Genomic DNA, 12,847 nt, shown 5'->3' with positions numbered 1-12,847 from the left:
TCGATTGATTGGGGGGCTTTAACTCTTACCGCCAGTAAATGGCAGCCAGAGACAGAGATTGCAGAGTGAGCTCCAGCCATCCATCCGACCGACCGCCTCTTGAGCAACGAACTTGGCATTGCGCCGCCAGCCAGTTGAATTGTTATGCTCACTGATTTATGTATGTATGGGGCCAGAATTGGGGCACAATTAGTGTATGATGAAATCTGTTAAGTGACGTCAGTATTGCATATTGTAATTTGAGGAATGATCTGGTTTTCGTCGTAGATATTACCCCTGCATATGCGGATTGGCTTGGATTGAATAATCTTAGCCACGCGATTGAATAATTTCTTTTGCATTTTTGCATACTGACCAGACCCAAGCCAGACCGAAGCATTTGATACCCTCACATGTACTCAGACTCTTTATGCTGATTAAAAACTTCTTCCTCTTTGGCATTATTCAACATTGGCTCAAAAATCACAATACTCTCGAATAAATATATGTATACAAAATATGTGTAGAAAAAAGCAATTTTGCGTCCGTTTTGTTGGCTGTCTGTTTCACTTTTCTCCCTCCCGTTCGCTTCTCTGCTTTTGCTGTTGGACGAGAGAGAAAGAAAGAAAGAAAACGAGACTACGGCAACAAAGTCAAATCCGAAAATTAGCAAAGCAAACAACACACGGAGAAAGTGAATGGCCGAATAAAGTAAAAGCAGGCAGGCAACAGCATATGTGTGGAAGGGAGACGGGCTAACGGCAGCGGCGGACACAGCCAACGCCTTAGACCAGAAGCGACAGAAAGAACTCAACTCAATGGAGACATCAGTGTGATATTTAGATAGGGATCTGGTCCCCCCGTATTTCTAAATACTTCCTACTCCCATCAGTGGCTATAATATAGTGGCACTTCACATTTTGGCCCCTGCGATGCTCCAAAGTTCCATTCCATGACACACAGCCCTGCCACTCAACTCCAACTCCAACTCCGCATCCACCTTCCCCAGCATTTTGGCCATGTCATGTCAAGAGTTTATGGGTTTTGTCATTTTTCGTTCGCTGTGCTGTGCTGTGCGTCTTGTATTATTATTTGTTGTGTTGCAATTCGGAGTGTGTGCAAAAGGCAAAGTCAAAGCGCAAGCGCACCAAATATAAAGCACTTGGAAAAACCTTACCGCAAACCTCCTCCAGCACCAAGTCTCTTCTGCCTGAAGCTCGTCTCCTCCTGCTCCGCAAGCTGATGGGCTGTGTGTGGCTTCCCCTGAAAAATGATTTAAGTGCGGCACAACTCGAGCCAAACGCAAAAGCCGCTGACGAATTTGTCGCGTCAGCGTTAAATTGTGTCAAATGTTGTCACAGACACACACAAACAACAACAAATACAAAATACAAAACCAAAAATGCAGAAGGAGAGAAGGGAGTAACTTCACTTCATCTTTTCGGTTAAGGCAATCAACGTTTTGTGCAAATGGCAAATGTTACAAATAAGCCACAAAATAATTGCTTTACTTACTCCATATGTCAAGCGCGTCAAAGTGAAGAGATTCACAAAAGCAAAACCCATACGAAACCACTGCGAAGGCAATCCCAAATAGGAACGATTTACACCAGCTTTTGCTCATTTTGTTGCATTTTGTTATTGGATTCTCTGTGGCGGAAACTGCGAATTATTTCTTTGTTGAATTCTCAAGCCCAGAAATAAAACATCTTGAAAGTGCCACATCTGTCATTTGTTTGCTTTTCTTTCATTTTGTTGCCCATTAGGCAGATCACAGTAGTTAGGCCGCTCGATTGCGAGGGGAAGTGCATTGAGGCATACGATCGACATATTGCCGTAGCTCCGCCATCTCCCATCTCCCATCTCCCATTCCCCTCAGTCTATCTGTTTATTATGCAACGAGAGCAGCGACCACAATGAGACAGACGAACGCATTGTAATCAAAAACCAAATCAATTTGTTCCCGCTTCCCCGCTGAAAGTGCGTCTCGTGCGGCTCGAGTGAAAGAAAAACCCAATCGAATTTGGATTTGTCAATTGGGGGAAAGGCAGCCAAAGATGCTGCTGCTGCTGCTGCTGCTGCTGCTGCTGCTGCTGACCAAAGTGAAATGTCTGAACTGAAGATGGAACTCAAAAACCTGTCCACAGAATGCTGTTCACCTTCCCCCTCTCTGTGCAAACGGAGAGGGGGTCGTCGATCGTCGGTCGTCGGTCGTCGAATCCGATCGGATCGCTGTGTACTTGGTCAAGGTAAACGAGGCACTTAAGCTATGAATCGAAGCTGCGGCTGATGACAGGTCACGGCTCGGGGGCAACAGACACTGAATGATTCGGATGCAGACTTTGGCACAGAATCGAAACTTCTTCTAGAGAGGCACACTGTCACCGCTCTCTATTCCAAGCCGCCAGCCCACCAGCGCCCAGCTCCAGCCCCAGCCACAGCAGCAGCAGCAGCGGCGCAGTGGCAGCGGCAGTGGCAGCGGCGCAGTGGCAGCAGCAGTGGCAGCTCCGTTGAAACGTTGTCGCCGGTGCGGCCGGCTTCAGTACAAATCGAACGCTCACTGAAAATGGTCTGCAGGCCGCGCATGCGCCAAGCCCCGAAACCGATTCCGAAACCGATTCGAAACATAAACAAAAACAGAAACCGAAACGGCACTCGCAGCCAAAATAAAAATACAAATCAAAATCAAAACCGAAAATCAACTTAAAGCCCGAGGCCCCAGCGCCAGTCGCGTGCTCGCATTTTGCTTCCATTTAATTTTCTTTTTCCTATTTTTTTTCGTTTTTTTTTTCATAATACAATTTGTTGTTGTTGTGTTGTGTTGTGTGTGAATTTTGTTGTGTGCGGCACCGCCTCGAAAAGTTGTGAAAAAAAGAGAGCAATTCGATTTGATTTTGGATTGGGGATTTTTCGGTTTTTACGTTGGATCGAAGCGGCAGAGGAGCGGCAGAGGAGCAACAGAGGAGCAACAGAGGAGCGGCCGAGGAGCGGATTGGCCACCAATCGATCGATCGATCGAAGCGGCCGAGGAGAGCCAGCATCGGACAAGCATCGAATATTGAAAATGTAATTGGAAAATGCTTGCCAACAGCTGGGGGGTGGCTTGGGGGAATTGGGGTGACAGGTTCAGGTTGCCACTCCCCAAGTTAGTTTGTATTGTGTGGGGGAAGTCGGGAGAGTGGAGGGCAAAACAAAACCAAAGACTGCAGCAACGAACTTGATTCGTGTCGCAGTGTCGGAGTGTGGGACTGCATGTTGGTGAATGGGAAACGACACTGCAACGACCTTGACCCAAGGGCAAAGCCATAGAATAAAAACGAACGGCAGGGGATAAATGGAACCTAATTACTGAGCAAATGATATTGATAGGGAAGATATGGAGGATTTATGGAGCTAAAATAAACATCAATTATGATTTTTTACACCAGGATTATGCCAGAGAGAAGAACGATTTTTGGCATGCAAGAAAATGCTTGGGTCCAGAAGTATTTAAGCAAACGCAATGTGCATTTTTTGACAGCTCCAAGAATGGTTTTCGGGAATGCGGAGACAATCTCTCTTAAGATTTATGCTCTGCTATATTTTTTAGGCTTAAATCGAAGCTGTAACGAGGCAGGCAATTACCTTTATTTGGTTTCCGTTATCCTTTCTAGCGGGGCGATGGCAACACATTTGTTCTTTGCTTCTCCAGAGAGATTATTCCCCTAAATAGAACCAAAGTGGAGCAGAACCCAAATCCAGCACTCGACTGTTGTTACAGCAACTGGTCATGGAGTCATCCAACTAAAATATTCCAGCGACAAAACCAGAAAGATATTTTGGGGCAAAATTCAGCAAAAGTGAACGCATGTAAAGTGCTTTAATATTTATTATCATTATAATTATAATTATTGCTGGTTGAGGCGGCTCGGGGCGGCTCGGGCGGCTCTCTTTCTGCGTTCGGTGTTGGGTGAAAGTGTCCGTAAAAATAAAAAAAGGGAAACAACAGGCCACAAAAGCAGAAAACCACTTGACAAACAAAAAATACAAAAACACAAACAAAAGTGACAAAACGAAACGAAAGAGGGCCAAAAAAAACAAAAATAAATGCTCGTAATAAAAATACAAAAAAGAAATAAAAAAAAAAACAAAAACAAACAATAATTAGGAACGGTGAGCATCTGCCAAGGCAAGAAATCAATTTGAGTTGCCAATAAACAGATCCAAATACAGATCCGAATATGCCATACAAATGCAGGCGAACAAAACCAAATCCAGTTGGCCAAGTTAGTGGTGGGACTGGGACTGATACTGGGACTGCTACTGGGAGCCTGGTCTGGCTTTTTCCTGGCCGCCCAAAACAACATTCACTTGTCATATGCATTTAAGAGCTGGCTTAAATAGAATATACCAGCAACTGCACTCGAAACTCGACACTGGACACTGGAGCTGGCCAAAAACCCAGTCTGGCTGGCCTGTAAAACAAGGAAAACGGCCACAAAAACCACAACAACAACAACAACAAAACGACCACCAAAACCACAGGCCACATTTAGCTTCAGTTTGAGCCACAAAGCTTACCTTACAGCTTCAGCTTCAGCTTCAGCGTCGACTTCAGCTGCGAGTAAAAGTGGTGCAAGATGATGAGGCACCAACTTCGACTCCAGTTCCAGCTTCAAGCCGCTCTTGTGGGCTGACGAATTTGAGGCTTGATTTGTCGCCGTCCGTAGTCCGCCTGACTAATTGGCCAAAGTGAGAGCTAAGCCCCGAGGCGCTTTCTCGACTCGCCAAATCCGGAAATGCTGTACGCCCGAAGATGCGCGACGACGACAAATGACAGACAGCTGACCTTCACGAGGGAGTGCCAGTTTGGGGCTTGGATCGGGCACTGGTCGACCCAATTCTGTGCACATCTTGCACCTCTGCGGCCAGCCCAAATTCCAAGAATCCAAACATTCACCGTTCGTTCTCTTTAATGTGCTCCGAATGACCTTTCCGTGGGCCAACACAGAGACTCGGCGACTCTCAACTAATGCACTAATGAAGCGGCGAAACAATTGTCTTTTGTTTGTCTTTTTATTATATGGCTACTGCGCGTATTTCTTTTTGTTTATTGTAAATTGCCCAGCAATCAGCACTGATTCAGGGCTAAACTCATTCAAGTCAGGGGCCAGCGACCAAATTAAGGCTGCACTTGAGGGCTTTGCTCAATTTTCACATGATCCATGGCAAATACGAGCAAGTTTACTGGCTCTTGGTGGACTTTTTGCAGAACTCCCAGTTACGCATAAGTTAGTGATTCAATTAAATATGTACATTTCATGGCAATGGGCAGTGACATTACTGGACTTTGTTGTCACAGTCAAGCCTGAGGGTTCGCCCATTTTGGAATGGTTTGTACCTTGGATCTATTTTAGTGCACAACATTTGAACGTTTCTTAGACAGCTGAGAGCCAAAGTTTAACGATCAGAAGTTGTGCTCCAATTATTGCGCAACATTTGCCGACAACGTGTCCGATGCCAGCAATGGGATCAAGGCCTTTGACATCTGAAAATCTGAGTGGAGTCTGTCTGAGCTTCCGCATGAGCACATGTCCAGCCACTGACTGTCTACGCGGTGTGTGGAAAACTGAAATTGAAATATAAAAGAAATAATAATAGTAATGAAAAGGAGGCAAAAGAAATTAGCCGTCAATTAGACGCACAAAATGTCCCACTGCCGCTGCCAATCTCAATTGTTTGGGGACTAGGTTATTGAGTGTGTAATGTAATGTTAATAATCGCTTGGAATTACTTAACACAAATTTAATTGTTACCACACACACACACACACCACACACGCGAATACACGAATGTAACAATATGTTTAATGCGCTTCAGTGACGTCCTCATCATCATCATAGTCGCAGTCGCAGTCGCAGTCTTGGTTGCGGACTGAATTGAATTGGGAATGCACTCACTCACTCACTCACTCACTCACTCACTCACAACAGATTGACTCACATTCCGTGTGTTGCCTTTTGAGTTTGCTGCCCTGCCCGCCTGCCGCAAAGGCAACAATTTATTTGCCTTTTGATTATACGTATGGGGCACGAGTATCAGCTGCGAGTTTGTGTCCGCTTCTGCTGCTTTATTATGAAATTAAAGTGCATTTTTGTAGCCCCCTCAAGGCGGTATTGCCGGCCTGCTCTTGGGGCGGACACTGCACATTGAAATATTAGCAATAAAATATGTTAATAATCATTGGATGCGGGTTGTCCTTGCACAGGTCTTAGCCGTGCTGCGGCTTGTGGGTTAATTGTAGTTCTTCAATCTTAAAGGAACTTTTCGATCAATAATGGCCACTGATAAGCTGTACAATTATGTGTAAAAACTCCATGGGACATTGCTTTGACTCTTGCACCGATTCTGGCTTAAGTAAGACAAGTTACAGCCTTCAAGAAGTTGATCAGATCTCGGTCTCTCTCTTTCGCTCTCTCTCGATCGCAGCGACGGCATTCCAGTTCGAGATACTTCGAGATGCCTGGCAATTCCAATTCCAAATCCAAATCCAATTCCATTTACAAGCCAACTTGTTGCAATTTACAGCTCCACTCCACTCCACTCAGAATGCCCGGCACGTAGCAGCGGTTAGAGTTTTGTTGTTGTTCGGCAAGAGAGCTGAATAGTCGCATAGCTTGGCCATAAACTGGTACCTCCACCTGCTACCCGGCACACGTTTCGACCAGATTATCTAACAGTTCATTTCGCTAACGGCTTCACCGGACGGCGGCTGCTGCTGCTGCTCCCTCCCGCCGCTGCCACTGCTGGCTCGAGCGTCTTCGGCTTCGTCTTCGTCATCGCTTTCTACGGCACTCTCATTAAGTTTATGATTTAACTACGGCAATTAAGTGAAAATTAAGCGCTTCGATGGCTCCCAAATAAAATGGAGTACTTGCGCCGAGCCCTGCCCAATTGTACGCCTCGTTCCCTTCATTATTCGTTCGTCAAATCTGTGATAAATGTGGCCACAGGCTGCAGCAAGCTTCAAGCAACATTCCCATTAGTCTCCTGTCTCTTGTATCCTGTTGAGGATCTCTCTCTCTCTCTCTCTCTCTCTGCACCTGAGCTGCTGCTTGCATAATCCTCAATCTTGATGCCTCCACAAAATCATAACAAATGAAGGTAATTCCCACCTGCTCTGCCGCCCCATTCCTCCGCTCCTCTCCAATTTCGTGTTGGATTTTGTGTCTTGTTTTTTCTCTCTCTCGTTTTTGGCTGTTGGTTAAACACATTTTCGTGCACTTGTGCACATATTTATGTGTCTGTCTCTTTTGACGAGAATTTGTCATGCATTTCATTTGATTTCTTTCACGTTTTCAAGTGGCTATTAAATACTCCGCACTCGTACACCGTTCGCCTCACATTTCTCTCGGCTTTCCGCCTCTTTTCTGGCTTTTTTCTTCATATTTTCCTGGGCGGAACTGTGTGTGCTACTCCGTTGATCTTTTTATGCACACAAAATGGATATTTATTTATTTGTATGATGAATTGCTGCAAGTGGTTTTCAGAGGTAACGAGAGGTTCACTTACTGCCGGCAGTTTCGAATAGAAATCCAACTTTTTATGCCCTGGAAATGGGCTCAAGGAGGTTCTACTTGGTGGGGGAAATGGCACGTCTGTCAACCCCCTTTCGCCTCGATTTTGTTTGGGCAAATGCCAGCAGTAAAAATGCAACAAATTCTGACTTCGAACTTACTTTTCTTCTCCTTTCTTTTAGCTCCGCGTAGCCCGGCAACATGCAACAAGCTGCAAGCTGCTTCGCGTGCCTTTGGGCACTGTGCCTGCTCCTGTGTGGTGTTCGGGCACTGCCCAACATTCAGGGCAACATTGCCAGTGCCGGCAAGGGGGCCAACTATCTGCAGCAGCAGCTGGACAAGAGCTTCTTTCAGCCGCCAGAGATCGAGCAGACGATCGATGAGGTGCAAAAAATATTGGCCAATGACCCGGCGCTGCCACGACTGACACGGTAAGTGCATGAATCTGGGATAAATCTGTGGCTAATCCTGTGCTGATATGTTTGCATCCGACACGACAGCGGCGAGATCGAGGAGCTGTACGAGAAGGTGACACGCGAGGAGTACGAGAAGAGCATCGAGGCGGGGGACATGAGCCGGGCGGACAGCATGCGCGCCCTGATGCTCGTGCTGCCCTTCAACACGGACAACAACACCGAGGAGAATCTGCAGGAGCTGTACACCCGGCCACCCGTCACGCGGGTCATCGATGCGTACACGCCCCCCGACCCGATCAAGTTCCTCACACCCGACCCGAACGCCGTGCCCCGCAGCACGGTGCCCGGCGGCAATCCCCGTGTGGCAGCCACCACCTACAAGCCGGCCTATGCCGGAGCACATCTCTATCCCGCTCAGTCGCAGATCAAACTGCAGCAGCAGCAGCAGCAGCAGCAGCAGCAGCAGCAGCAGTTCCGGCCAATGCCCTCGGCCACCACTTACCATCCACCGGCACCGCCTCCAGTGATGTACCAGGACTTCCAGCCGGTGATTTCCACACCAGCCGCAGCCGTAGCCGCAGCCGCAGCTGTGGCGGCTGCTCCTGGCGGTGCCTCCAGCTCGCAGCGTTTCAGCTCCCATTACAGCGCGAAGAATGCGCAATTCCTGCGCAAGCGGCAGCCCACATCGAGCACGGTGAAGCCCGTGGCGGACATACTCGAGAGTCTGGGCATTGTGTCCGGCCACCACGTGAGGGAGGGGGACTCCACCCACAAGCGGTATGCCATGGACGACTACTATCCCGCGGAGAGCGCGCCGCAGCCCTCGGTGGTGGCAGTGGCAGATCTGCGCGGCCTGCAGGGTGCCCGCATCCGGCCGGACGCCTACTCCAACTTCAAGCCCCTCAACATTGGCGAGGAGCTGCGCGCACAGCCCGAGGTGGAGGGCTATCTGACGCGCTTTGGCATCGTCAAGAAGGCACCCAAGTCCCTGAAGAAGAGCGCCGCGCCCACGGAGGAGCCGGCGGGTGCCCACACGGAGCTCTCAACGGCCACGGCACGGCTGCCACCGCAGACCAATGCGGAGCTGGCCAAGCTGCTGGAGAATCTGCAGGAGCTGGAGCGGCTACAGACGCAGCCGAAAAGGAAGCAGGCAACAACCAGCACCAGCACAAGCACCACGACAACGACCACAACGACAGCAGCGCCAGTGCAGCTCATTACCCATGGGGAGCCGCTGCTCATTGAGGCCAAGAAGCCCCGGAGACGCATCGATCCCAATATTGACATCAATTTTGCGAATGCCGGCAACCAGCAGGCGACGGGCAGCCGCAACGATGAGTTGTCCAAGCTGCTGCAGAATCTCCAGGAGCTGGAGAAGCTGAAGATCAATCCGGAGAATGTGCTGAAGGCAACCAGCAGCAGCAGCAGCAATCCGGGTGTGCAGACACTAAGCAATCGTTTCTCTTCGACAATCACCAGCACCAGCACAACGACTCCTCCTCCTCCTCCTCCTCCTGTAACGCCACGAACTACACCAGCCAGCGGAGACCGCGATCTGCAGTTGATTCTGCGACAGCTGCAGCAGCTGGAGCGAATGAGAACGCCAACGACCAGCAGCAGCAGCAGCACCACCGTCAAGCCTAGACCAGGCCTAGATCTGGGTTTGGGTTTGGGTTTGGGTTTTGGCCACAATCAGGGCAATTCCCTGGGCGCCGCAGACCTGCTGCAGCTGCAGCGTCTCCTCAGCGACGATCGGGAGCTGGAGAAGCTCTACGAGCAGGCAAGAAGCGCCAAAAGGAAGCAGCCAAAGAGCACCACGAGCACCACAACGAGCACCACCACAACACCGAGAAGCACCACCACCACCACCACCAAGGCAGCAGCGGTGGATCATGCACAGTTCGAGGCGCTAATCACGAGGGTCCAGCAGCTGGAGCAACTGCAGCAGCCAAAGCCCACGACCCCGAACTTTCTCACCCGAAATGTGGCCGGATCGGAGGCAATTGCAGGAGAAGCAAACCGAAACGGGGACCTTGGCCTGGCGCTGCCCAGCATCGACTTTGCCCAGCTGCAGCGGCTGTCACCCACCACGACGACGCCGTTTGCCCAGGTGGAGATCTCCACGGCAGCCTCCACATCGAAACAGCGACCGCTGAGCCACTTTGAGCGGAGCAATGGACTGCTGCAGGAAGTGCAGCCGCAGGACTACGTGCAGCTGCAGAAGCTGCTCAGCAAGGTGCAGGAGCTGGAGCGAGTCCAGCTGCAGACGGTCCAGCACCAGCCGCAGCCACAGGCACAGCCACAGCCACAGCTGGCCACAGCCGCCTCTGTGCGCACACCGAACGTCAAGAGTCTGAATGGAGCGCACATCGTGTATGCCCAGTCCGTGGCGGACCAGGAGCAGGAGCAGGAGCCGGAGCCGGAGCTGAAGCTGGACCTGCCAGTGTACCAGAAGCCAGCAGCAGGCACAGCTCAGCAGAGCTCCAGCGAGGAGCTGCGCGAGTTGGCCATGTCACAGCCGGCACATCCGCAGAGGGGATCCCTCGCTGACCAGGACTTTGGCCAGCAGTTTCAGCAGTTCTTTGGCGGCCTGGAGGACACGGGCGAGCGGCAGAGCTACCATCACATGCAGCCCATCTACAAGACGCCCACGGCGACGCCCACACCACAGCCGGTGAGTCCTGCAGCGCCGAGATTTGTGCCCGCAAGGAGATCCCATCCGACGACACCCGGCCCCCGGCAGGCGGATCTCGAGGAGCTGCAGAAGCTGCTGTACAACACCCAGCAGCTGCAGAAGCTGGGCGTGGCCCTGCCCCATGAGCTGTCCCAGCAGCTCGAGAGTCAGCTGCAGTCCACGACGACAAGCACGACGACGACGACCACGACGACCACGACGACACCAGCACCACAGCAGGCAGTGGACTCCTCCTCGCCGGCTGTGTTCTCGCTGACAACGATCAAGCCAGCCTCGCCGCGGCCACGACGCCCAGCGACTCACACGACGGAGAGCAGCCTGGAGCTGCCGGTGTTCAGTGCCACAAAAATCATTGAGGCAGCCATCAAGCGAGCGGCCAACCGGATTGGTGTGTCCACAGAGCAGCCAAAGCCACTGGGCATGGGCATGGGCATGGGACAGGGACAGGGATTCCGACGACGCAGCGACGACGAGGATGCAGCGGCCGAAGAACTGGACACGGAGGAGGGTGTCCTCGACGGCGACCTCATGGCCGAGTTCAGTGAACTCAACTATCAGCTGGCCAAGCCGGAGCAGGTGGCACAGCCAGAGAAGCGGGAGACGACGAACCTCAGCGAATTGCAGCGTTTGATCAGCAATCTGCAGGAGCTGCAGCAGCTCAATGTGAGCCTCGATAAGGTGCAGGCACAGCCACAGCCACAGGTACAGTCACAATCCCAGGATGCCGCCTACCTGCAGACGCTGCAGAATGGCCAAAACAATGAAACCCTCAAGTCGAGGCGTCAAAGTGATGCCAGCACTAGCACAGAGAAAGTAGAGGAGACCAGCAGCAGCACCACCCCAGCACCGACACGTATAAGCCTGAGTCTGGGACTGGACGATGGCGACATGGACACTGGCTCTGGCACCATGGAGTCATCATCCGTTCAGCCAGCCGCTGGGGAGTCTGACAACACATAAGTTGGGCCTAGGCTGTAAGAGTCAATCCAATCAACACATTAAGAGTCCTTTTGCTTTCATGATTCGATAGGTACTACCTATGTATGTGTATCTCTATCTCTATCCATATCTATATCTATATCTATGTATATGTATTGCTATTTGTAACTAGAATTTTTGAATAAAAGATTTATCGATATAGTTAAACAGAATCCACAGGCAGGAGATTTCAATGGAGTTGAACCTAAAACATAAAATATATTTAAATTAAAAGATTTTGACAATAAACCATCCTATTTGAACCCTTTGAACCTAAAACATAAAATATATAAATATTTGACATAAACCTCTATTTGAACTGCACATTGCATGAGACTTATGCACAGAGTCGTCACCTGGCGAGAAACACATGTACTTAAGTATCGCTTGCGAAAAGAGACACCAGGTGGTGTCACAGTCTGTCCATCGGAGCTGCCACACTTTTCATGACGCTGTCGAGCATCTCTCTCCCTCTCTATCTCACTCAGCCACATGAAGCAGCTATAGTTGCTACATGGATTTGATATGCGTGGCCACCTGCACACCCATACCGACGATTGTGTGGCGCCTCAACTGGGGCCATGTGCCCGAGAAATGTGAATCGAAGCAGTTACCGAGTAAAAATGCAACTAGTTGGCAACTCCCTCTCTTCCCTCTAAACAGGGCGCGTTTAATTTTGAATTCGAAAACAGTGTAAGTAGTAGGTAGGAAGTAGGTGTAGGAAATATAACAATAGTGCACGAAAAATCATTAACGGAAGTGTAAAACGGGTCTTAAGCGGAGACCTTCTTTGATTTTGTTTGTTGTTTGATTAGAGTTCGAGTGTGTGCTGGTGGTGTGTTATTTGTGTGTAGAATTGAGTGGATTACTGACGGGTTCCGAAGCGTTTTTCATCGTTCAACGAATAACGACTGGGCTCCACGGATTCAATGGGGTGCATCCGGGTGACCCAGTAATCGGTGGTCATGTCACAGAATGCCTTGAACACATCTTCGAGCACCTCATCGGGATCCATCTTGAGGTGATTGCGGCCTATGATCTGAGACATCGAAACGCTGCTGCTGACTCGGCTGAGTCTGCGGCCGAGGCTGTGATCGGACAAGGCTGTGGCGCTGAGCTTACTCACATAATGCATCATCTTCTCGAGCAGAGAGTTAAGTTTTCCGGTCTTGCCGGGGTTCTGGCCACCGTCAGTACCGTCAGTCTGCTGCTTGGCCAGCTCA

General features: G+C 50.2%; 1 protein-coding gene across 1 annotated transcript; it reads left to right on the top strand.

Moving 5' to 3' along the window:
- Positions 1-2,773: 2,773 nt before the first annotated feature.
- Positions 2,774-11,606, top strand: LOC117894648. Its single transcript, XM_034801825.1, has 3 exons — positions 2,774-3,045; positions 7,718-7,966; positions 8,036-11,606. Exons 2-3 carry the CDS (start codon positions 7,737-7,739, stop codon positions 11,604-11,606), a joined length of 3,801 nt encoding a protein of 1,266 aa, XP_034657716.1. The 5' UTR covers positions 2,774-3,045; positions 7,718-7,736.
- Positions 11,607-12,847: the final 1,241 nt, after the last annotated feature.

Source organism: Drosophila subobscura, chromosome A (assembly GCF_008121235.1).
Source record: "Drosophila subobscura isolate 14011-0131.10 chromosome A, UCBerk_Dsub_1.0, whole genome shotgun sequence".
NCBI classification, from domain to species: domain Eukaryota; kingdom Metazoa; phylum Arthropoda; class Insecta; order Diptera; family Drosophilidae; genus Drosophila; species Drosophila subobscura.
The sequence above is the reverse complement of the archived record's forward strand: the minus strand, read 5'-3'. Positions and strand labels throughout refer to the sequence as shown.